Source organism: Cutaneotrichosporon cavernicola (assembly GCF_030864355.1).
Source record: "Cutaneotrichosporon cavernicola HIS019 DNA, chromosome: 1".
In the NCBI taxonomy this organism is placed as follows: Eukaryota; Fungi; Basidiomycota; class Tremellomycetes; order Trichosporonales; family Trichosporonaceae; genus Cutaneotrichosporon; species Cutaneotrichosporon cavernicola.
The window spans coordinates 1452883-1477363 of NC_083393.1; the positions used below are offsets into that span (position 1 = coordinate 1452883).

The window sequence follows — 24481 nt, forward strand, 5'->3', positions numbered from 1 at the left end:
TCACCACCTGGTCTGGGCCTCAAGGTTTGATATGGACTGAGTGGAGCAATGGGGACCCGAGGTGTGTCAAAGGCAGCTGGAAGTGCCAGAGCATCCCTCTTGGAGACGCGCAGCTCGATTTAACGCGGCTTATGCTTGTCGGTTGTCAGCTGTGAGCTGGTGGCAAGACCCTTCCATTATCTGGTCTCCTCACCCTCGTATCGCGGCCCAAAGACCTGTAGCACTCACTCGTGTGCTGCATGCTCACTCACGCTCCAAGTTGCTCCACGACTTTGGCCTCGCTAGTTCTATAGCCTGCATGCAGTCCTGACTTCTAACGATGCTACAACCTGTGCTCCCTCTCTACAGACGGGCCTGCTTCTTGCCCGAGTGCGCCGCGGTCCACGCCTCGAACCATGGGTACAGCTCTGGGTTGGCGACGCCCGTGCGGTTGATCTTGGCCAGCGACACGCCGTTGACAATCTTCTTGACGGATGGTTCCAGCTTCTTGCCGGTTGCAGTGACAGGGACACCGGGGCACTGGGCAATGATTTCGGGAACGTGGCGGCGCGAGAGCCCGTTGGCGATCGCCTTCTTGAGGCGGCCGGTGAGCTCAGGTGACAGTGGCTTATCGCCAATTGTCTTGATGAAGAGGAGAACGCGCTCGTCGTCCCCCATCTTCTGACCGACGGCGATCGAGTCCTCGATGTCGTTGCCAAAGTCCTTCTCGATGATGTAATACAACTCGCTCGAGCCGAAGCGCACACCCGAGGGGTTGAGGACGCCGTCGGCGCGGCCCAGGACGTTCCAACCCCTCGTTTCGGGGTTAAGATACACGCTGTCGTTCATGTTGAACATGGGCGGGTTCGTCCAGTCAGAGAAGTAGGTGTCGACGTAGCGCTCGCGCGATTCCTTGGGGTTGCCAGCGAACTCGTAGGGCATGTTGGGGAAAGGCGAACGGAACACCATAGTGCCCTCCTCGCCCGCGAGAGCCCGGCCGTCGGGTGCCGCTGCAATCACATCGACGCCGAGCACGGGTCCCATGAGCTCACCCTTGTACATGGGCATGGTGTGGTTGGACTGGAGCGCACTCCCGCCAAGCTCGGTACCGCCAGACGCGTTGTTAAGGAACACCCATGGGATTTCGCGCTTGATGTACTCGTACACGGTCGGGGTAACGGGCGCTCCAGTAGTGTAGATCTGGGCAAGCGACGACACGTCGCGCCCAGAGCTAGGCTTGAAGCCGTCCTTGTCCAACGTCTGGAGGTAGCGCGGAGACGCGCCGAGCTGTGTCACCTTGTACTTTTCGATGAGGCGCCACAATACCTCCTGTGGGTAGAACGGCGAGCCGTCGTATGCGACAACGGTGCCACCGATCGTTGTCCACATGATGTGCATGTTCCAGACGATCCACCCCATTGTCGCAAACTGGAGATAACTGTCCCGGTGGTCCATGTTAAAGTGCACAGTGTATACGAGTTTGCGCATGAGCATGACGCCACCGCCAGGCCCCATGATGCTTTTGGGCTTGCCCGTCGTACCAGACGAGAAGACGATCCACATGGGGTGGTTGAACGGCATTCGCGCAAAGTCAATCTTCTTTGGAGCATCGTTGCCCTGCCCCAGGAAGCCGTGCCAGGTGTGAATCGCCGGTCCGTCGGGGTACCCCTTGAGCGAGTCGAGGGAGGGCTCGCGGCTCTCGTTGAGATGTCCGATGCAGACGACGTGCTCGATGCCGCCAAGGCGACGGACGACCTCACGCGCGCGCTCAGACACGTCGTGCTCCTTGCCGTTGTAACGATACGCGTCAATGGTGAAGAGCACGCGCGGCTTGATAATGTCGTAGCGGTCGAGCACGGCATTGACGCCAAACTCGGCGGGCGTGGACGAGAAGATGGCGCCGATAGCGACCGCGGCCATGAACACGACAAGCATCTCGCAGTTGGTCGCCGCAAAGCTCACGACGCTCTCTCCAGGCTTGACGCCCATTTTGCGAAGCGCATGCGACGCCTTGCGTACCTCGTGGTACAGCTCGTAGTACGAGATACGCCGGGTCTCCTTGGGCTCCTTGCTCCCGCTCGCCGGGTCACCCTCGACCGTCGCAATCATCGCGTACTTGGTCTTGCTGAGAGCCGACTTGTGCGCAAGCAAAAGGTTCTCCGCGACGCTGCTGTCAGTAATTGAGCGACCCATTTGACTCACTTGATCCGCGCCGTTGGGAAGTAGGGCTGCTCCTGGTCCATTGGTACTCCTGGGATAAAGGCAGGTCCGTCTCCGCGCTCGCCGATGAGACCGAGATAGTCCCATGCGAGGTCCATAAACTTGGCGTGCTCCTTGACGCTCCAGGTGTGGAACTCCCAGTAGTCCTTCAGGTTGACCCCGTAACGCTTGTTCGCAGCCTGGCGGAACTTGTCCATGAACGGCTCCTCGTCCTGCTATTAGCGCCGTGTCCGATGGGTCAATGGTTTTGGCTACAACTCTTGCTCTCTCTCGTCACCCTCCTCTCGAGCAAGCGGCTCTCCGGCTCGGCGCAGTAGCCCAACCCCTCGCCAACACACGGGAAATTTCCTACACCGCCTCACATGTGCTCATGGCCACTCGCTGCACCATGCTCTGCCTTCCATGTGCGCACTTGCGCTTCCCAAGTCACCGCCCACCACCCAACCCGACGATCCCTCAACAATCCGACAATCATTCCGCACGGCCTTCACCAACAACTCACCGAATGGGGCCGTGCGTCCCCCGGCTTCCAGAACATTTCAGCTGGCTTCCCGTTGTACGACATGCTGGTAGTATGCAAATGAGTAAAGTGACTTGCACCACTGACCAAGGTGACAGTTATATTCAGCGTGCCTTGGAATGTGGAGAACGAGGATGTACGGAGTCGGCATTCGGTGAGCCGGAATGATCTCGGCGTTCGCCGATATTCTGATACCTCCGAAACGCTCTTACGGCCGTCCCATTTCGGATCACCCTTTGCATGTGTGTTTTGGGATTGGGCCGGCTTTGCGGTAGACGTGAGAGACATCGGGGCTCCGACCACCTGGAGCGGGGAATGCACAGGGCGTGGCGTGTCGATGCCATGTGTCGTGGTGAGGCCTGTCGAGGGCCCTGGTGCGAAAATGGCAGCCTGACGCCAGACTCTCCCGGACTTCGGCCTCGAGCTTGTCAAGGGACCGAGGTCCACAGACAGACGCGTTGTGGGCTTGCGTCTAGGCGCCAACCCCAGGGCCCCATCCATGCTCACCGGGGTTGGCGGCCCGTACTCCGATCATATCCATGTGCATATCAGGCGCGGAAGTACCTCACCGAAACTCGCCGGAGCGGCGGAAGTTGGGCGGATTCCTTACCCCCCAAGAATGCTTATCCGAGCTACCGCTAAAGGTTGCTTGATAAAGCGTCGCAGTCTTGGCAGCGTCCCCAGGTAGGGCCTGTTGCACGAAGGGTCTCGACAGAGGTGTGTATTTCCGGACAGGAGTGAGGGAGGTCGGAATGCGACACTTCAGTCAAGGATGATTTGCTTCTCGAGTCTGGCGGATCCAATGCTAGGGGTGCTTTCGAGTGAAGCAGAAGCCTGTGTGGGGTTTCCATATGGCCCCGCATTGAATGTCCCATTCAAGATCTGGGGTTAACCCCGTGGACATGTTCTGTCATGGATCAGTTGTCGCCTCGGACTGTACATTCCAGTCCACTGTCAACAGAATCTTTGCACAGGCCAATGAAGGTCACAATCTTTCCTTGGTGCATCATTGAGTATAATTGTTATCCAATGATGCTGAAACACCCTTCTGCGCTGGTTTATTGCCGCGACTCAAAAGATGTTGTCCTACATGATTGTCAGGCATTGCATGCCCACCGCCTTGGCCGCAGCCTGTTCCATATCAGCCTAGTCTACCCATAGTTGCAGTCTAACGATTGATCGATCGTCTTTCCTCGCCCATGGCGACGCCCACCGGCCCGAGCGGGTCTTGTGTTAACAGTCCCCACGACCGCCGCATGGCACCCACGCCGTGCATGACCCGAGATACCCTGCAGGTGTAGTATGGTTCTGCGTCAGGGCCACCTCGGCTTGGTCCCCAGTCGTGAAGCGTTGTATGGATAGCAGCAAGTACTAGAAGCCTTCTGATATTTTAAGACCAGAAACAGGATGACAAGAGATAAAAGATTGAGACAGGAAACTAATATTCCCAGCTACGGAACGTCGTAAATGGGCCTTGCTAACCCTTCCAGATGGTACACCATAAGCCGGGGCGTTTCCTGCGTAATGTCACTTCAGCACTGCGGTACCAGACCCGCAGTAGTCGTCTTGTTAGATAACTGAAAGCGAGGCGACACATTGCCGAGTTCAAGTGCGACTATACGTGACCAGCATATATGGCATCCGTGTATGAGAGTTCATGTCATTCAGGAGGCGCCAAGCTGGTGAAATGAGGCACTGCCACAACCAGCAACGCCGCGCCGCGCCATAGCTACTGCCACTCTCATAATTCAGGCAAACTGACATGCTTGTCGAACTGCTACAGGGTATGCATCTTGTACCACCTCGACTTGTCCCTTTAACTCGTGCACACCCGGACAATATGCTTGGCCACCAGTTGGATCCTTAGCCATGAGGAGTGGAGAGGAGTATGCGGTCACGTGACTTGATGAGTATTTTGCTTCCGTGGTTGGTCGTCATATCGCGTTTCGATGACGCCACCGATCAGACGCGATCAGTTAACAGCTTGGACAAAGTTTGTTATCAATCATCAACACTATCACCATTTACGCGTTCCAATCACGTGCTTTTACCCTTGACTTGGCACACATGGCACTTCGGTTTCCCACACTGCCAACACTCCCCACACTCCCCACACTCCCCACCTTCCTACCCAAATATCTCCTTATTGTTGTACTCAAACGTAGTCATAGTCATGCTCATACCCTTCCTCACTTCTCTTCTCTCCATTCTTCCAACAGCCCGCGCAGACTCGCTCTTCGTCACACCGTCCGCTCCAAGCGGAGCCCACCCCCACTGCTTCGCCACATCGTATCGCGGACATTATGCCGGCCTGCACGCTTATCTCCTCTCGGAGGACTGTACCTCGGCGGCGTTAAACACCAGGTTCGAGTCAGCCACCCTAGTGCGACTGGGCACAGAGGGCCGCCGCATCGTCTGGGTGGGTGCATCCAACGCCCTTCCCTCTACGCATCGTGACATGCTTGCTGCATGGGAGACTATTGACAACATCGCCAGCAGCCTTCTCTCCAGCCAACATGAGGACGGCCAGACGTTGTTCTCTACAGAGTCGTTCCAGGTCTCGCTCGACCGCCTGCCAACCCTTGTTCACGCGTCGGAAAGTGGACTCTACCTCTCTGTGCCGAGCAGCATCCTGCCCGTTCTGGACACCTTCCTGCCTGCGCATCTCAGGCCCGTGGCCTTCCCTCCGCACCCTTTGGCACTCCCAAGCACGAGCGGCAACAGATGGGGCATTCCGGCGGAAAAGGCTGAGCACCTCACCAATATCGCCAAGAACCTCCGCTTTGACCCGAAGATCGCCGCGATTGCGTCCACTATCTCGGCGAAGGAGATTCTCGAGGATGTCCGATATCTCACTGGTGAGAGGGAGGACAGTGACATTGAGTCGCGGCACTCGTTCCACCCTGACATTATCAACGCACTCATTTGGGTTCGTCGTAAGTCTGCGCCTGCGGCAGAATCTTATCGCAGGCGAGATGCGCGCGCTGGGCATCGACTGCTCCCCATACCGGCATGAGGAGGGCTTTGCACCTGGTCTCCTCTGCAGCATCTACCCAGAGTCGGACTCTGAGGAGCAGGTGATCATCTCTGCCCACATCGATTCACGGGGAACGTTCGGCAGCTTGCGTGCACCCGGTGCAAATGACGATGGGAGTGGCAGCGCTCATCTGCTTGCCATAGCTCGCGCTATCTCTCAGCACAACGTTACGTTTGAACACCCCGTCACCTTTGCCTTCTTTACTGGCGAGGAGCAGGGCCTGGTCATGTCGAATCACTTTGCGCACACGCTTAAGAAGGAGAACGTCAGTGTCCAGCTGAATCTCCAGGCGGATATGTTGGGATACCGGCTGCCAGGGGAGCCATTGCAGCTTGCCCTTCCCGCTACGTGAGTTGACCGCTTAACGGAATTGCGCGCTCTTGCATCACTGCTGTTCCGAATGTGGCGTAGGTGCGGACGGAACCCCTAATTTGTCGTCCCCCTAGCGGCAGTTTCCTGACGGCAGCATTGATCTTCCCGAAGCGTCATACCTTGTCGCAAACATTTCGCAGCTGTATGCGCCGGAACTTGTCGTGGGCCGGACGGCTGCGTGCTGCTCAGACCACCAGAGTTTCCTCCAGCACGGGTTCCCAGCGACGCAGGTCTTCGAACGCAACGGGTGGATTGCGGATCCCATGTACCACAACTCGGGCGATTTGAGCGACCGTGAAGGTTATGATGCTGAGCAGATAAAGTCCATCGCCAAGGTCACCATGGCAACAGTGTTTGAAGTCGCAGGTTGGCGGCACGGCAAGTAACAACCTCACCGTTTGAGTTGGCGGGTGTAACGTGGGTGGGAGTGGAGGGGAGTGGAGGAAAAGGGGAAGCGCTGCAACAACACGTGGCAGTCGAAGGCCAGCCTGGTGATGATCGCATGGATATGTGTCTGCGTGATGGGTGAAGGAGGAACCAGAGCGGCATGCCTCGCAGTAACAGCAGGAACAGCGGCCAGCCGGTGGATAAGATCTGACAGTGACCGAATGTTCTTGACAACGTCGTGTGCTCTCAATAGGGCCTCACGGAAGTGACTTGCAAAAGTGTAGGTTTTACCGCGGAACTAAGTTCGCTTCCCGAGGCACCATCCCGTCTGAATAGACAACCGGAATACAGGTAACGGGTCATGGAGTGTTTGGAATCATGGTGGGTTTTGACGTTGCCAAGAGGGACGTTTCAACTGTGGTCGAAAACGTCGCCCTCCACGAGGTTGGTATGAAACGACCCACCTGGATACCACTTTCGCGGGTGGACTAGTGGCCATTGGTTACGGAAGGGAACGCTGTGACTGATCGGGACACTTGCGGATACATGACGGCAAACGATGAGAGAGAAGCGGTACCAATTGGGTGAGGTATGCGTCGTCAAGACTCCGCCAAGACTTCATCAAGACTCGTCACTTGCCAAATCTCGCGCCTCAAGGTTCCAGGATCCAGGAGACCGGGATCCCATTGATCTGTCGATCTTTAGGATCCGGAGGCTGGAGGCAATCGTGGCATGATGATTGGGCCCGCAAGGGGGCGCGCGGGGGCGGGATCGTCTTTCGTTCCTTGGCTGGGGAAATTGCCCAAACGGGTTAACTGGTGCTCTCTGGCTGAGCTGAGACGCCAGACATTCCAAAACATGACAGGCACTAACAATCAACCCCTGCAGCGGAACCCGAGCTTGTTCTGTCACCTGACGGAAGATGTTCTTGCTTGTACTCTGGATGTTTCGGCTGTTGACAAGATACCGAACGAACGTCATCATCCATTGTGGTATGTGGGCTACCGCTCCCGTATCCCTGACCCATACCGGCATATCCGGACCTCGCCCCTTGTTGGCCTCGAGCTTGCGTTGCTGGAGTGCCTCGTACGATGCTCTCGGTGACCGCCCAAATTGCGGCGCCTGTCATGAGACCAAACAGCACCGAACCCCTGATGATCCGGGACGCGGAACGGACGTCGGCAACGTACACACTGCATGTGCCGGGTTAGTACGTGGGTGCCGCCCTTCAGCATTCGCAGACGCGGCCGCCAGGTCTCGACGGGGAGTGCATCTACTTGTGCGGATGTGTGTGAACCGAACTACAGCTTGACGACAGGACGGTTCGGCGTCGTTTGGATCCCGTCGAGTACAGCCTTCTCCCTGGCACTAATGCGCCAGCCTGCCACCCACAGAGTAACCTCTCACATTGAGGGTTTGACCGGTCTTCTACCCGTCATCTGTTGGCTCAAACCCACACTCTGGTGCCTGTGGTCCTTCCTCCTTGCCGTACAAACTGCAGCAAGATCAATGGATCGGTGTCCCGCTCATTGGCCTTGTCTGCTCAACGAGACTGCAGTCGTTCCAGCTCGGGCCCATCTCCCTGAAGTCTGGCTTCTCGATGCAGCACATGGAGCGGCTCCCGTTTCAGAACTCCCGTCTCCATTCGCCCACTTGCCTGGAGGCCCCAAGCTGTGGCTGAGCTATAAGAACATGTCAAGTCGCGCCTTCTGCTCTTCTTCTTTGTTGGCCCCTGTTCGACGGCCCCGACCAGTACTGAGCACGTAACACCATGAAGATCAGGTCACTCCTGGTCGCCTTCGGTGAGTCGCATCGATGAATACATTGATCTGCTGGATGCTCACACACAGCCACGGCGACCACGGTTATGGCAAGCCCCACTTTTGGCTGGGGAGGGGGGGGAGGCTCGATCTGCCTCTGGAAGACCTCCTGTGGAGGCAGCTGCGTAGACTGCAACGTTGACACCAACCATTGTGGTGTCTGCAACAACAAGGTAGGTGCCTTGAGCAGCCAACTAGGGCGGAGATGAATCAATCTGACTACAGTGTCCGGACGGCCAGAAATGCGTGGGAGGCAAGTGTATCACCAAGTGTTGGCCCGGTCAGACGCAATGCGGCGGCAACTGTGTCGACTGCGGCGGCAATAACGACCACTGCGGAAAATGCGACAATAAGGTAGGTCGTGCGAGACATTGTTTCCCACGGTCACCCTTGTGCGAAAGCGTCGCTGACTGAACAGTGCGCGCCAGGTCAAACATGCAAGGGCGGCAAGTGTGTGACCCAGTGCAGTTGGGGTCAGACACAATGCGGCAACGATTGTGTCGACTGTGGCGGTGATAGCAATCACTGCGGCGGGTGCAACATCAAGGTAAGTCGCGTCCGAGGAAGAGTTCCCACGGTTGCTCCATCGGCATTCCCGCGGTCGCGTTTTTGGAGACTGCCATAGAACACGCTCACGAAACAGTGTCCCCCTGGTCAAACATGCAAGAACGGCAAGTGCGTCAGCAGCTGCAAGGACGGCCAGACGGAATGCAACGGTCAATGCGTAAACACGGGTTCGGACAACAACAACTGCGGCGCCTGCGGCACCAAGTGCAAGGACGGCGAGAAGTGTAACGGCGGCAAGTGCGAGCCTACCGGCCCGACGTGCAACCCGCCCGAGGTCAACTGTAACGGCCAGTGCTCGAACCCGAACACGGACTCGTCGAACTGCGGTGCCTGCGGTACCAAGTGCAAGGACGGCGAGAAGTGCAACGGCGGCAAGTGCGAGCCTACCGGCCCTACATGCAACCCGCCCGAATTCAACTGCAACGGCCAGTGCTCGAACCCGAACACGGACTCTTCGAACTGCGGTGCCTGCGGCACCAAGTGCAAGGACGGCGAGAAGTGTAACGGCGGCAAGTGCGAGCCCACCGGCCCTACGTGCAACCCGCCCGAGGTCAACTGTAACGGCCAGTGCTCGAACCCGAACACGGACTCTTCGAACTGCGGTGCCTGCGGTACCAAGTGCAAGGACGGCGAGAAGTGCAACGGTGGCAAGTGCGAGCCTACCGGCCCGACGTGCAACCCCGGCGAGACGCTCTGCAACGGCAAGTGTGTCGACACTGGCAGCGACGGCTCGAACTGCGGAGCCTGCGGCACCAAGTGTGCCGACGGCGAGACGTGCGAGGGCGGCAAGTGCACTCCCGGCGTCCCTGTCTGCAAGCCCGGCCAGACTGCCTGCAACGGCAAGTGTGTCGACACTTCCACTGACGGCTCCAACTGCGGCGCCTGCGGTACCAAGTGCAAGGACGGCGAGAAGTGCAACGGTGGCAAGTGCGAGCCCACCGGACCCGTCTGCAACCCCGGCGAGACGCTCTGCAACGGCAAGTGTGTCGACACTGGCAGCGACGGCTCGAACTGCGGAGCCTGCGGCACCAAGTGCGCCGACGGCGAGACGTGCGAGGGCGGCAAGTGCACTCCCGGCGTCCCTGTCTGCAAGCCCGGCCAGACTGCCTGCAACGGCAAGTGTGTCGACACTTCCACTGACGGATCCAACTGCGGCGCCTGCGGTACCAAGTGCAAGGACGGCGAGAAGTGCAACGGTGGCAAGTGCGAGCCCACCGGACCCGTCTGCAACCCCGGCGAGACGCTCTGCAACGGCAAGTGTGTCGACACTGGCAGCGACGGCTCGAACTGCGGCGCCTGCGGCACCAAGTGTGCCCTCGGTGAGACGTGCGAGGGCGGCAAGTGCACGCCTGGCGTCCCTGTCTGCAAGCCCGGCCAGACTGCCTGCAACGGCAAGTGTGTCGACACTTCCACTGACGGCTCCAACTGCGGCGCCTGCGGCACCAAGTGCGCCCACGGCGAGACCTGTGAGGGCGGCAAGTGCACTCCCGGCGTCCCTGTCTGCAAGCCCGGTGAGACTGTCTGCAACGGCAAGTGTGTGAACACTGGCAGCGACGGCTCCAACTGCGGCGCATGCGGCACCAAGTGCGCCGATGGCGAGACGTGCGAGGGCGGCAAGTGCACACCCGGCGTCCCTGTCTGCAAGCCCGGCCAGACTGTCTGCAACGGCAAGTGTGTCGACACTGGCAGCGACGGCTCCAACTGCGGTGCCTGCGGCACCAAGTGCGCCGATGGCGAGACGTGCGAGGGCGGCAAGTGCACACCCGGCGTCCCTGTTTGCCAGCCCGGCCAGACTGTCTGCAACGGCAAGTGTGTCGACACTGGCAGCGACGGCTCCAACTGCGGTGCCTGCGGCACCAAGTGCGCCGATGGCGAGACGTGCGAGGGCGGCAAGTGCACACCCGGCGTCCCTGTTTGCCAGCCCGGCCAGACTGTCTGCAATGGCAAGTGTGTGAACACGGACACCGACAGCTCCAATTGTGGCAAGTGTGGCACTCAGTGCCCGAGCGGCCAGTCTTGCAAGAACGGCAAGTGCGAGCCGACTTCGACTTGCAACCCCACGGAGACCGACTGCGACGGCAAGTGCGTCAACACAGGCACCGATGTCAACAACTGCGGTAGCTGCGGCCACAAGTGCGCATCAGGGGAGAGCTGCAAGAGCGGCGTCTGCACGCCCGGCGTCCCTGTCTGCCAGCCCGGCCAGACTGCCTGCAACGGCAAGTGTGTCGACACCTCGACTGACGGCTCCAACTGCGGCGCTTGTGGTACTCAGTGCAAGGACGGCGAGAAATGTCAGGGTGGCAAGTGCACACCCTCCACCACCTGCAAGCCTGGTCAGACTCTCTGCAACGGCAAGTGTGTGAACACTGACAGCGACACCTCGAACTGCGGCGCCTGTGACTCCAAGTGCAAGGCTGGCGAGAAGTGTGAGGGAGGCAAGTGTCTGTCTCCCTGCCGCCCCGATCAGACTTTGTGCGACGGCGTGTGCGCCACCACCGGCTCTGACCCGAGCAACTGTGGTGCCTGCGGCGTTAAGGTGAGTATTTTCATTCCCCCGTCCCGACCTCGGCTGACGTCAAGTGCCCCGGCGGCTTCATCTGCGAGAATGGCAAGTGCAATGCCCGTTGTGTCAACGGCCAGATCCAGTGCGGCGACAGCTGTGTCAACCCGACCAACGACGAGGACCACTGCGGCGGCTGCGGGAACAAGTGCGAAGTCGGCCAGCACTGCGTCAACTCAAAGTGCGAGGGGACCGGCTGCCCTCCGAACCAGCTCAAGTGCGACGGAAAGTGCGTTGACCCCAACAACAATAATCAGAACTGCGGCGCCTGCGGCACTGTATGCCCTCCTGGCCGCGACTGCCGCGGCGGTAAATGCACCCTCGGCTGCCGTCCCGACCAGACCGAGTGCGGTGACAACTGTGTAACCACAGGCACGGACTCGAACAACTGCGGCAGCTGTGGCAACAAGTGCAAGGAAGGCGAGAAGTGTGACGGCGGCAAGTGCACGCCCGTCAATCCTTGCAAGCCTGGCGAGACGCTCTGCAACGGCAAGTGTGTCAACACGTCGTCTGACGGCTCCAACTGCGGTGCCTGCGGCACCAAGTGCGCCGACGGCGAGAAGTGCGACGGTGGCAAGTGCACGCCTGGCGGCCCTGTTTGCCAGCCCGGCCAGACGCTCTGCAACGGCAAGTGCGTCGACACGTCGACTGACGGCTCCAACTGCGGCGCCTGCGGCACCAAGTGCAAGGACGGTGAGAAGTGCGAGGGCGGCAAGTGCACGCCCGGCGGCCCAGTTTGCCAGCCCGGCCAGACGCTCTGCAACGGCAAGTGTGTCGACACCTCGACCGACGGCTCCAACTGCGGCGCCTGCGGCACCAAGTGCAAGGACGGTGAGAAGTGCGAGGGCGGCAAGTGCACGCCCGGCGGTCCAGTTTGCCAGCCCGGCCAGACGCTCTGCAACGGCAAGTGTGTCGACACCTCGACCGACGGCTCCAACTGCGGCGCCTGCGGCACCAAGTGCAAGGACGGTGAGAAGTGCGAGGGCGGCAAGTGCACTCCCGGCGGCCCAGTTTGCCAGCCCGGCCAGACGCTCTGCAACGGCAAGTGTGTCGACACCTCGACCGACGGCTCCAACTGCGGCGCCTGCGGCACCAAGTGCAAGGATGGTGAGAAGTGTGACGGCGGCAAGTGCACTCCCGGCGGCCCTGTTTGCCAGCCCGGTGAGACTCTCTGCAATGGCAAGTGCGTGAACACGGACACGGACACGTCCAACTGCGGAGCCTGCGGCACCAAGTGTGCCGACGGCGAGAAGTGCGACGGTGGCAAGTGCATCCCCGCCGGCCCTGTTTGCAACCCCGGCGAGACTCTCTGCAACGGCAAGTGCGTTAACACGAACACCGACACCTCGAACTGCGGAGCCTGCGGTACTAAGTGCGCCGACGGCGAGAAGTGCGACGGTGGCAAGTGCATCCCCGCCGGCCCTGTCTGCAAGCCCAACGAGACTCTCTGCGACGGCAAGTGCGTTAACACGAACACCGACACGTCTAACTGCGGCGCCTGCGGCAACAAGTGCGCCGACGGCGAGAAGTGCGACGGTGGCAAGTGCACACCTAGCGGGCCCGTCTGCAACCCCGGCCAGACTCTCTGCAACGGCAAGTGCGTGGACACGAACACCGACACCTCGAACTGCGGCGCCTGCGGCAACAAGTGCGCCGACGGCGAGAAGTGCGACGGTGGCAAGTGCACACCTAGCGGGCCCGTCTGCAACCCCGGCCAGACTCTCTGCAACGGCAAGTGCGTGGACACGAACACCGACACCTCGAACTGCGGCGCCTGCGGCAACAAGTGCGCCGACGGCGAGAAGTGCGACGGTGGCAAGTGCACACCTAGCGGGCCCGTCTGCAACCCCGGCCAGACTCTCTGCAACGGCAAGTGCGTGGACACGAACACCGACACGTCCAACTGCGGCGCCTGCGGCAACAAGTGCGCCGACGGCGAGAAGTGCGACGGTGGCAAGTGCACACCTAGCGGGCCCGTCTGCAACCCCGGCCAGACTCTCTGCAACGGCAAGTGCGTTAACACGAACACCGACACGTCTAACTGCGGCGCCTGCGGCAACAAGTGCGCCGACGGCGAGAAGTGCGACGGTGGCAAGTGCACACCTAGCGGGCCCGTCTGCAACCCCGGCCAGACTCTCTGCAACGGCAAGTGCGTGGACACGAACACCGACACGTCCAACTGCGGCGCCTGCGGCAACAAGTGCGCCGACGGCGAGAAGTGCGACGGTGGCAAGTGCACGCCCAGCGGTCCTGTTTGCCAGCCCGGCCAGACTCTCTGCAACGGCAAGTGCGTCAACACGGACACCGACACGTCCAACTGTGGCGCCTGTGGTACTAAGTGCGCCGACGGCGAGAAGTGCGACGGCGGCAAGTGCACGCCCGTCAATCCTTGCAAGCCTGGCGAGAAACTCTGTGACGGCAAGTGCATCAACCCGCAGAACGACAACAACAACTGTGGGGCTTGCGGTAACAAGTGCGGGAACGGCCAGGTCTGCGAGTCCGGTACCTGCACCAACAAGTGTCAGCCGGGCCAGATCCTGTGCAACGGCAAGTGCACCGACACGAACACGGACTCAAGCAACTGCGGATCGTGTGGTAACAAGTGCGGTGACGGGAAGACCTGCAACGCTGGCAAGTGCGAGTCTACCAACCCATGCCGTCCCGGCCAGACGCTTTGCAACGGCAAGTGTGTCGATACGAGCTCCGACTCGCACAACTGCGGCCAGTGTGGCAACAAGGTGAGTTGTCCACTGAATATTGAGTGTCTAGATTCTATACTGACCCATTCCAGTGCGCTTCCGACTGCTCCTGCGTTGGCGGCAAGTGCACCACCAAGTGCAAGGACGGCCAAACGCTCTGCAACGGCAAGTGTGTTGATACCAACACGGACTCGAACAACTGTGGCAAGTGTGGTAACAAGGTGAGTGCCATCAACTTGGATGGTCCTTGCGACAGTGCTGACTATTCAGTGTACGTGGGACTGCACATGCACAGGCGGCGAGTGCACGGACAAGACCAAGCTCTGCTGCGCGCAAAAGGACTCGTGCGGCAAGAGCCTGAAGAAGTCATCCAGCAACGTTTGGGGTCACACGCTCACCTGCACTTACGGTTCCGGATGGGTGAGTCCACTCTACGGGAGAGCGAGTGCAACGGCTGACGTGCAGTGGCACTGGAAGAAGGGCCAGGTTGAGGAGCGCACGTTCGGCAAGCTCAGCTCTTGCGTCTACGACTCGAAGACTGGCGCGCTCAGTGGCGCGTCGTGGTGGAACTCATGCTGCCCGAAGACGCTCGCCAAGTGCTGAGGACGACGGCGACCTTCCTTTCCGGGAACGATGATGAAGAGGACACTTATTTTATAGTATCGCACATTGCGAGGAAGAAGATTCAGAAGTTGTACAGCTGATATACGTTATGCATGCTGTCAGAAGTTTCTATGTAGGGTGCAATGGTGCTGTCGACAGGCCCAGTGCGCAAGTGGCACAGAGCGAAACCCAGCAGGCGAAGCCGGAGCGGTGACAGGGGAGTGGCACGTGACTCTCATGTGTGCTATGACTATCTCGCTGGAGATACTTGCGCGCGAGTAAAACGTTGGACAGCCTGTTACTCAGCACTGTACACTCCTCCCTTCTTACTCTGACGCAGTAACAGTGCGCGCGTGTGACAGTGCGCGCGTGTGCCTAATGAGAAACGCCGTGGTGTCGGGATGATTATTGGGGGACAGTGTCAACAAGCTTTGGACAAGCTGCTTTGACTTCGCATAGTGACCGTGCTGACAAACCAAGCTGGACAATATGTCCTCCGACGCCGCCGCTTTGCTTCGCCTAGATCTACCTGACCCCACTTTGCCAAGCATGAGCTAGATCCAGAGATCAGCTTAACCCTTTCGGTGCCCAGAGTACACTGACAGGTTATCCATCACGCATATATAAGAGTTCAATCCACGGTCATCAAAGTTGCTCTCACTCGAGTTACCCATTGCTCGTCAATTCCAGCCGTCCAATGTTGTCGAACTCTATCCTCGCCGTTGGGCTCCTGGCCTTCTCTAACAATGCCAGCCAGTGACCAGCAACAGCTGGGTCGTCCGCTGCGCTTACGAGACTTCCCAGCCAAGAGTCGGGTGTTGCACGCCGGGACGGCGATAGCGTTTGCGGCACTGGCAATATCGCGTGCGGTGACAATGTTGCCCTTTGCGTTGACCCTCTCACCGACAATGCCTACTGTGGAGGCTGCAACAATGAGGTGAGGCGAGTGCCTTGGGTGACGACAAAGGAAGGGTGTGCTGTAGATTATGACAAGCAGGTGCGGCTGGCTCAAGTGCTAGAAGGAACAGTGGAAGCCTGTTGAGGACGGCAAGAAGTTTGTGGCAACTGCTGGACCATGATGAGTGGATACAGATATGATACCTATCAGTAATGTGATGTGACGACAACGAGAGCTGCGTGTCTGGCAAGTGTATATAGAACAATCAAGTGCAATCAACACGGCGGGAACGGACGATGAAACAGAAAACAGACCGGGGCATTTGATGTAAAGTACGTGAAAGGTAGTGAACTGTAATCTCTCGAGCCGCTCCGTGCCTGACGGAAGGATTCGATCCTTTGCCCAGACTGACATGGTGGCCATCGGCTGTCAATTGAGCATAGTTGAGCGCTGCGTTCTTGGAAGGAGAATCGGTTCTTAGGTCCACAGAGGCCAGAGGGTTGTATGCCTCACGAGTCGAGGGAGACTGGTGTGCATGGTGTGGAGTATGTGGAGACTTGGACCATTATCAGTGTCAGCCTCTTTGCGGGAGAGAAAGTAATGACATATCAGGAAAGTGTAATACGGCCTTGAATACAAAGAGGAGACGGGAAACGAGAGAATGACGTGGAGGTGTTCTGTCACGTGACTAGACAAGTTCCGATAGCCACGGGGGGGGTGTCGATGTGTGGGCCCAGGGTAGTTTGCAGTCGGAGTGACTGTCGTCAGGACAAGAATCGCGGAATGTCAAACTTATCTGCGGGTGAATTAGTAATTCATCCTTGATATGAATAAGAGTGGACAGCATTTGTTCAATTACCTCACAACAACTCACATGACCTACGTTCCGCAACCCGTCAAACCTTCTTTGACACTCATCGACCGATCGGGTTGCTGAGAAGACAGTGATGATGGCTGTGGGGGCTGTGGGGACTGTGGGGAAGGTACCGGGGAGGCTGTGGAGGTGACATCCGAATCATGTTCTGTTTGGGTGGGCGCCAACCTAGTTGCGAGTTGTGAGCTTGAGAGTTGACTCACTCGCTGTCACACACGCCCCCCTCGGTTTCCGTTGGCTTCTTGCTTCTTGATTCTCTCTTTAGACTCTCACACTTGTCACTTCTTCATTCTCCATTCATCATTTCCACTTCCACTTCTTTCCACTTCTTCATCCCATCCCATTCATCCCTTACGCTCCTCCCACAGCGTCATCCGACCTAGAACGACGCCTCTATGCTGCTCAATCCTCTCCCTGTCCTTTCGGCGTTGGTCTTCGGTGAGTTGAGGCGTTCGGTTGACCATCCCTCAAGCTGACTACGGCAGCTGTCACCGCGCTTGCCGCTTGCGGTCCGAGTTGTGGCTTCCCCGACTCCCGTTGTGAGAACGACGTCTGCATCTGCAACAACTCCGGAGCGGCAGCTTGCCCCAACCCAGGCACATTCTCCTACTGCCCTAACTTCGACACTGACCAGTACGCCTGCGGCTCGTGCAGCAACTACGTGAGCTTGTTCAGTAGTTCTCGGCTAACCACTGTGTGATTACGACGCGATCTGTCTCTCTGGCAAGTGCACCAAGTGCCCCTCGGGGGAGAACTCTTGTCCTGATGGTTCCGTCTACACGTGCGTCAACATGAAAACTGACTCTCTCAACTGCGGATTGTGTGGGCAGTCGGTGAGTATCGTCGTTAGAAGGGCGTATTCGTAAAATTTGGCTGGTTTACGCTCATGGGTCGTCGAAGAAGCTAACTGCAGTGTCCAACCGACGCAAGTTGCGTGAATGGACAATGTGTTTGTCCTCCTGGCCACTCTCTATGTGGTGATTCCCACGCTTCGTGGTGTGCCGAAACCATGAACGACCCGTTCAGGTGCGGCAGTTGCTATGGCTTTGTAAGTTGAATATCAGTTCAGGCCTCCTCTGGCTACGGCGCATGGTACAGTAGAACACTTCTGCGGAGACACAAGCTCACCGCAGTGTGAGAGGGATAAGACGTGCCGCAACGGAAAGTGCGTTCCCTGCCAAGCCGGTTTCATTCAATGCGGCAACACGAACTGCATTAACCCGCTCAACGACAACCAAAACTGTGGCGACTGCTACCAGGCTGTAGGATGACATCCATGGTTTGTGCTGACGTGAGTGTGGCGAGGGTTCGAACTGCATCAATGGCAAGTGCGAGACCAATGCCGGTTGTGGCTCGGGCCAGGTCAAGTGCGCCGGCTCGTGCAGGAACATCTCGAACGACAACAACCATTGTGGTGGATGTGATATCAAGGTGAGTTCCGAGACTTGGAGGGGGAGCTGTAGGTATACGATTGCCCACGGCGGTTGGATTGAGTTCGCCTATCACTTTGGTCGGAGACATGACGTTGGGGTGTTGGCGTGTCACAGATTGACAGTAGTGCTCGGTCGGTAAGAATTGTTCGGGAGCCTTGTGCGTCTGAACTTTTGTACACGTACTGCATTGAGAGCGCGCCAGCGCGAGGAACGTTTAGCAAACTCAGACAATGAATCGTCGTACTCTGTGAATGATGTAACAAGGGGTTATCTGGAGCTGAGTATTGGTGCATCATTTTGTTTGAGTATGATATGATATTGACCTTGGCTTGATATGAAAGATTCAGTCAGGGTCTAGGCTTGATATGAAAGCCTGATATGAAATGTCACCGGGATGGGATGATATCAGTATATCAGTCAGTTCCATCATGTGGACCCAAAGCCCTGGCTCTGGCGGGTGGGGGAAAAGTGGGGAGCGCAAGTTTGAAGTGGGCAGTCTACGCTGCTGTTGCTGTTGGTTTTGCTGTTGCTGTTGCGGTTGCTAGTCGGTGGTGATTGGCGTTATGCACAGGCCGTGCTGATCGGAGTTGCGGTATGACGTGCCTCAAACGCTGTCAACTCCCGGTCCGGTCCGTTCGCTTTAGAATGCCCACCAAAACTAGACTCTATATATCAGCCCATCTCACTCCAAACCACACTTTCCCACCTCACTCTCACTTACTGATTCTCACTACATCACCATGGCCAACTCATACTACGTTCCCAAGGGCGGTCTGCCACCCCAGACAGACCTCACGACCGAGCGCGCCGTTTTCACCGAGGCGTACGCCGTCATCCCTCGCCGCGTGATGAGCGATATTGTCACCTCAATCCTCCCCCACTGGCCCAAGACCCGGTTGTGGGTCATCGCCCGCCCCCTCTCGGGCTTTGCCGAGACTTTCTCGCAGTACATTGTTGAGGTGCAGCCCGGAGGCGGCAGTGACAAGCCCGAACCCGACGCCGGTGCTGAGGGCGTCATCTTCGTCGTTGGCGGCGAGATCGTCCTCAACCTCGACGGCAAGGAGCACAACATGGCAGCTGGGGGATACGCGTTCCTCGCCCCAGGAGCCAAGTGGACTCTGAAAAACAAAGGTTCAGAGAACGCGACGTTCCACTGGATCCGCAAGCGGTACCAGAAGGCCGAGGGTGTTGACCTCCCCGAGTCGTTCGTGACCAACGAGAGCGAGATCAAGATGGCCGCTATGCCAGACACCGACGGCGCGTGGTGCACCCAGCGATTTGTCGACACAACCGACGTCCGCCACGACATGCACGTCACCATTGTCACTTTCCAGCCGGGCGGATCAATCCCGTTCCCCGAGACACATGTCATGGAACACGGCCTCTACGTCCTCGAAGGTAAGGCCATGTACCTCCTCAACAAGGACTGGGTCGAGGTTCAGGCCGGCGACTTTATGTGGCTCCGCGCCTTCTGCCCCCAGGCGTGCTACGCTGGCGGACCGACCCGCTTCCGTTACCTCCTCTACAAGGACGTCAACCGCCATGTCGGCCTGACCCTCTAAGCGCGACCTGCAGAGTTCTGCATCTCCGCGCGATCCACCGGGATTCCGACGCGACAATTCGAGGATATATGTTTCTGGCTCTTCTGTCTGTAGCTCTGGTATGAAATGGCATTTCGGACGACGGAAGGCAAAGCGGGTGAACATAAGGAGTGAGGCGTTGTATGAATTTAGATAGCCGAGTGGGCAAAGGGGAGGTTCACTTACAGAAAGTCACGTGCCAGCCATGCACCACCAGGCCACAAGCATAAAGCTTGATGGTCAACAACTGTCAAATTGAACACCAACTTCTGCCACGATTCCCAAAATCGACTGCACGGATGCCATTGCTGAGGTTGAATGGATCCGAGCGCGATAACCAGCTTGGCAACATCGACCGATGTGACAACCACGCGCTTCTCTCAAACAGTATCCGGCTGACCCATCGCATCACCAATCCAGATCGTACGCCAACCGTTGACGCGCACCTTCCGTCCCGCGCACATGGGAGAGTCCACGTACTTTTCCAATGCACTAACTGGGGCACATGATGTACCCCACTCTAGAGACAAGGTTACGCAGATGTGGAACCCCGGCTATGAAGTTATCTGGTGTTGGGATCCGCTTCTTCGAGCAGCATACTGCCCCGCAATGATGTCTGTAGATGGTTGCCAGGCCCTGCAAAGCTTGGAGCGATTTCTGCGACGTCCTTGTCCGTGCCTTTGGCTTCACCCAACCCAACTGCATTGGCGCTCTCGTGATCACTTGAGGGGGTCTGCTGTTGGCTCTTTGGAGCCCGGCGAGCTCGTTTGAGTCATGGAAGCACATTAAGCTTATGCACTTTACCCAGTTCCCAATCTCTCGGGGACGATATCCCCAGCTCGTCTTCTGAACGATATATGCTCGAAGCACTCGGCTCACGGCCCGCTCCAAGGTTTACATCACCAACCGCGCTTGTCAACTGTATCAACCACCATCTTCGGCAATGGACCGTCATTTTCCGGACAACTCACCAGCTGGTTGGCTTGAATGTGCCTAAGAACACATCCTCCCACGTGCAGCAGCATTTCAACTTCTCTTTTCTGCTTGTTGTTTCAACGTGACGGAGACTGGTGCACATCTTAGCCTATCCCCTAACCCCGGCCTTGTTGCGGGCAATTCAAGCTTCTAACCTAAGAATGACATGGTTAGCTGTCCGTTGCAATCCGCAATTTCGGCACCGGTACACTGAACCACTGCCGACCTGTGAAAGGAACAGGCATGGGAGTCGCGGAACACTTTAAGGTTAGGTTCCTACCAGCTCACATGATCCTGGAGAGCCTACTACTCGGCCATCGACAATGTATGAGTCGTATGAGTCGCACAGCACCATCTGTGCTCTGTGCTTCCCAACTGATCTCCTCCTCCGCAACTCCATTCTAACCATGTTCCAGATCCTCGTATCAGTCGCAAGCGTACTCGTTCTCAACGGGCTCCAGGCGGCTGCGGCCCCAGGCGGCCTTGCCCAACGCCAGAGTACCGGCACCGTCTGTGAAGATGGACAGACTCTCTGTCGGTTCAACACGTGCGTCAACCTGAAGATATCCGTCTACGACTGTGGCGAGTGCGGAAACGTTTGCCCGGACAGGGCGAGATGTGGCGACGGCCAGTGTTACTGTCACAGTGGTGGGCCCATGTGCCCGGGTAATGTTCCATGCCCTCGCCTCGAATATGACCACTATAACTGCGGCTCATGCGGCAACGAGGTGAGCTCCGCGCGAACGCATTGACCCAGTGCTCCTCCACCGAGACCTGCATCGACCACAAGTGTACCGCCTGCCCTGCAGGCCAGAACTCATGCGTCAATCACGACCGCGACTTTCCAGACAACACCCTTTCGAGGTGTTTCGACTTTACCTCGGACTCGTGGAACTGCGGCGGCTGCAACCAGAGAGTAAGTAACTCATGGGCAGACTGCAAGGAGGTCGCTGACAGCCAGTGTGCGGAGGGCGCCACGTGCGACAACGGCGTGTGCAAGTGTCCCGCTGGCCAAGAGTTGTGCGGTGGCCTCATCGTCGGCTTGCCGTATGAACGGATAGGCTCTTGCACCAAGGTCCTCACAGACTACCTGAACTGCGGGGGATGCTCAAACTACGTTCGTGGCCGACGGCCGGATTGACACTGATGCAGTGTGATGGCGAGTGCTTGAACGGCCAGTGCAGGCCCTGCGCCAGCGGGTTCAGACAGTGCCGGAACGGGTGCGTCAACGTTCAGAATGACAACTACAACTGTGGCGAGTGCTTCAAATCGGTGAGTTTATCCCGTACCGTTTACCATCTGACGCAAGTGTGGCCAAGGCTCAAACTGCGTCAACGGCAAGTGTGAGGCCAATGACGGCTGCAGCGGTGGCCAGATCCGCTGCAGTACCGGATGCACGAACCCGACCAACGATAACCGCCACTGTGGAAAGTGCGACAGTGCGGTATGTCGACGCATTATGAGGAGCGCTGATAGCAGTGCGACGCCGGCAAGACGTGCCGCGACAGCGTGTGCAGCTGAGACCGGAATCGGGCCGTAGACTCCAACGGACACTAACTCTGTCGTCGTGAAGAGATGTGAAATCAATCCTCAAGCTGTGTAAGCAAAGTGAACAGTCGCCAAGAAAGTGCTCGATCAGATTGTTTGGTTCCGCGTGGAAGGACATGTATTTATGCAGCAGGCATAAATGCCCGCCTCGCTGCCCTCATCCTAGTCCTGGCCAAGTGACGCGCTGGAGCTACGCTGCCGTTCTGCAGTTCGTGGGCCACGGTCAGAACTGGGTCAACGGGATACGTGATAGGCGGCCCGCACTGGCAGCGGAACCCCGAGCGGTGGTGACGCACTGACACGCCGGGGGCTCGAGGTCCGCAAGGACGAGCCAGACTGCCAGGGGAGGTGTGAGGAAAGCAGTGATGAACATGGTGGGGTTGAGTGGGAAGAATGAAGTGTGACGGGCGCTGTTTTTGTTTTGTTTTAAAAGGAGAGTCTGCCCAGGCGGCGTGGATGCAGACCAAGGTTGAGAAGGTGGGAAGCCTGTCCAGCAGCCGGCAGTCGGAGACGTCGCGGCCCACTTTGCGCCCGACCTCGCGCCCAGGACGCAGAGACGTTAGTAGAAGCCGCTCCGGGGATGGCCAGAAGATCCGTTGAAGACTTGGCACCGTCTCGAGGTCCGATAGCTCCCTAAACATTCGGCATGTTCGGCGACAGGGTGCTCAGAGGAATCCGTCGGAATTGTGTAGGCACAACCTTGGTCAGCGCTGCTCGTCAGCTTCCAACAAATGCGATTTGCAGCGTCAGAATGTTGTGGGGTTGGAAGGGATGAGGGAACGGTTGCATGGTCTGGGTCTCCTGCACAGCTATGTCGACCGAGACTGCAGTTGAGAGGGTATGGGTCGCTTTGGGCCGATGGAATAATCACAGGGTATCGTAAACTTGACTCTAGGTCTGGGTGCCTGCACACACGACGCTTTAAGAGGGCGCATCCATGACAATACCCATCTGCCGTTAGCCTATGACGTCGTCGACGCTTGAGGAGGAGAGTGGCCAGCACCAAGGGGGTTCATACTCACGAACGAGGTGTAGTCCATGGTCGCCTGGCCAACGTTGTTGGGGTCGAGACGCCGGAATTCCTCAGTGTAGTGCTTGACCGTGACGCAGGCCATCAGGAAGCGGTCGAAGGTGATGCCAGCCGACTGTGTCTCTCCCGGCTTCATCGGAGGCGAGAAGCGCTTCTCGAGCTTGGCAACCATGCCAGCCGGCAGTGAGAAGCCAAAGCCCTGCAGCGCGGCCTGCAGCTCGAGGCGGTCGATCAGGCCCGAGTTGTCCTGGTCGAAGCGCTTGAAGATGCCGTGCCAGTCCTATGCGAGTTAGCAGACTCTATGCGGATAACGCACCTGGATGTAGCGATACAGGCCCTCGAACTCCATGAAGTTGATCGAGCCGCTGCGGTCCGTGTCGAAGATATTCATGAGCTGGACGGTCAGCACTGTATAGGATCCAACTCCTCACCATCTTGACGCAGTCCTCACGCGCCTCGACCGTCCCGTCCTTGGCGAGGAGACGCTGTAGGTCAAGGTAGCTGAGCTGGCCCTGGCGGCCCGAGTCGAAGTGCGTAAAGCTGGGCGTCAGCGTGGTCTGTGCGAATGCAGCGCAATTGATACTCACAGGCTGTGCAGCTCGTCGACACCAGCCTGAGGCGGCGGGGCCTGGAAGCTCTGACGGTCCTGAGACCCGCTCGACTGGCGGTGCTGTTGCCGGATCTCCTGCTGCCTGGGGTCCTGGTACTGCTGCTGCTGCTGCTGCTGCGGGCGCTGTTGCTGAGGAGGAGGGCCGTCTGTCAGCTGGACACCATGCTGGCGTGGAGGACCCTGTTGGTACTGCTGCTGTGGAGGCTGCTGGCCGTGACCCTGCTGTTGAGCATACTGCTGCTGCTGGTGTTGTGGCGGGGCCGGATGCGTGTGCTGCTGGTACTGCTGGGCGTAGGCCTGAGCCGGTGAGGCTGGGCCAGGCCGGCCGTGGCCTTGCGCCGAGGACGTTCTCGGTGGAGGTTGCGCGTACGACGCCTGGGGAGGAGCCTGCTGGTACGAGTCGCCGCGAGGAGGAGGCCGAGCGTACTGTTGTTGCTGCTGCTGCTGCTGCTGGGGAGGTTGACCGTATGCCTGCTGGGAAGAGCCGGGAGGCGGCGCGGCGCCACCGTAGCCAGCTTGCTGCTGAGGCTGCTGCTGCTGCTGCTGGGCTGCGCGAGCTTCGGCTTCCCGCTTGGCCTGATCCTCGGCGGCCTTCCTGGTGTAGCGCTCTTCGTAGCGACGACGGGCCTCGTCGCTGACGCTACCATAAGGACTGGGGGCGGCCATGGAGCCAGCTTGTGGGCGATAGGCCTGACGAGGAGTAGGGTTCCTCTGTTGAGGAGGCTGTGGAGATGTATGATCGCGCATAGCTCTGTCGGCAATGGCAAAA

The 24481-nt window shown here is 58.4% G+C and overlaps 7 protein-coding genes across 7 annotated transcripts; 5 read left to right on the forward strand and 2 right to left on the reverse strand.

The window, feature by feature from the left end:
• Positions 1 to 342: 342 nt before the first annotated feature.
• CcaverHIS019_0105320 (uncharacterized protein) lies at positions 343 to 2764 on the reverse strand (the record flags this gene model as incomplete). The annotated part of the gene is made up of 3 exons (XM_060601367.1): positions 343 to 2146; positions 2182 to 2411; positions 2702 to 2764. The coding sequence occupies 3 exons, from the start codon at positions 2762 to 2764 to the stop codon at positions 343 to 345; spliced, it is 2097 nt and encodes a 698-aa protein (XP_060453080.1).
• A 2128-nt stretch (positions 2765 to 4892) lies between these two features.
• CcaverHIS019_0105330 (uncharacterized protein) lies at positions 4893 to 6514 on the forward strand (the record flags this gene model as incomplete). The annotated part of the gene is made up of 3 exons (XM_060601378.1): positions 4893 to 5655; positions 5690 to 6104; positions 6223 to 6514. 3 exons carry the CDS (start codon positions 4893 to 4895, stop codon positions 6512 to 6514), a joined length of 1470 nt encoding a protein of 489 aa, XP_060453081.1.
• Positions 6515 to 8286: 1772 nt separating this feature from the next.
• On the forward strand, positions 8287 to 14764 carry CcaverHIS019_0105340 (uncharacterized protein; the record flags this gene model as incomplete). Its single annotated transcript, XM_060601389.1, has 8 exons — positions 8287 to 8317; positions 8366 to 8508; positions 8561 to 8689; positions 9030 to 11438; positions 11483 to 14200; positions 14254 to 14382; positions 14432 to 14581; positions 14627 to 14764. The coding sequence occupies 8 exons, from the start codon at positions 8287 to 8289 to the stop codon at positions 14762 to 14764; spliced, it is 5847 nt and encodes a 1948-aa protein (XP_060453082.1).
• A 2167-nt stretch (positions 14765 to 16931) lies between these two features.
• On the forward strand, positions 16932 to 18136 carry CcaverHIS019_0105350 (uncharacterized protein; the record flags this gene model as incomplete). Its single annotated transcript, XM_060601400.1, has 7 exons — positions 16932 to 16974; positions 17022 to 17197; positions 17265 to 17369; positions 17450 to 17584; positions 17670 to 17798; positions 17833 to 17967; positions 18095 to 18136. The coding sequence occupies 7 exons, from the start codon at positions 16932 to 16934 to the stop codon at positions 18134 to 18136; spliced, it is 765 nt and encodes a 254-aa protein (XP_060453083.1).
• Positions 18137 to 18709: 573 nt separating this feature from the next.
• On the forward strand, positions 18710 to 19531 carry CcaverHIS019_0105360 (uncharacterized protein; the record flags this gene model as incomplete). The annotated part of the gene is made up of 1 exon (XM_060601411.1): positions 18710 to 19531. One exon carries the CDS (start codon positions 18710 to 18712, stop codon positions 19529 to 19531), a length of 822 nt encoding a protein of 273 aa, XP_060453084.1.
• A 1236-nt stretch (positions 19532 to 20767) lies between these two features.
• On the forward strand, positions 20768 to 22045 carry CcaverHIS019_0105370 (uncharacterized protein; the record flags this gene model as incomplete). The annotated part of the gene is made up of 7 exons (XM_060601422.1): positions 20768 to 20791; positions 20941 to 21033; positions 21282 to 21440; positions 21486 to 21641; positions 21677 to 21796; positions 21834 to 21968; positions 22004 to 22045. 7 exons carry the CDS (start codon positions 20768 to 20770, stop codon positions 22043 to 22045), a joined length of 729 nt encoding a protein of 242 aa, XP_060453085.1.
• Positions 22046 to 22993: 948 nt separating this feature from the next.
• Positions 22994 to 24378, reverse strand: CcaverHIS019_0105380 (uncharacterized protein; the record flags this gene model as incomplete). Its single annotated transcript, XM_060601433.1, has 5 exons — positions 22994 to 23023; positions 23095 to 23382; positions 23419 to 23496; positions 23534 to 23642; positions 23690 to 24378. 5 exons carry the CDS (start codon positions 24376 to 24378, stop codon positions 22994 to 22996), a joined length of 1194 nt encoding a protein of 397 aa, XP_060453086.1.
• Between the last annotated feature and the right edge of the window lie 103 nt (positions 24379 to 24481).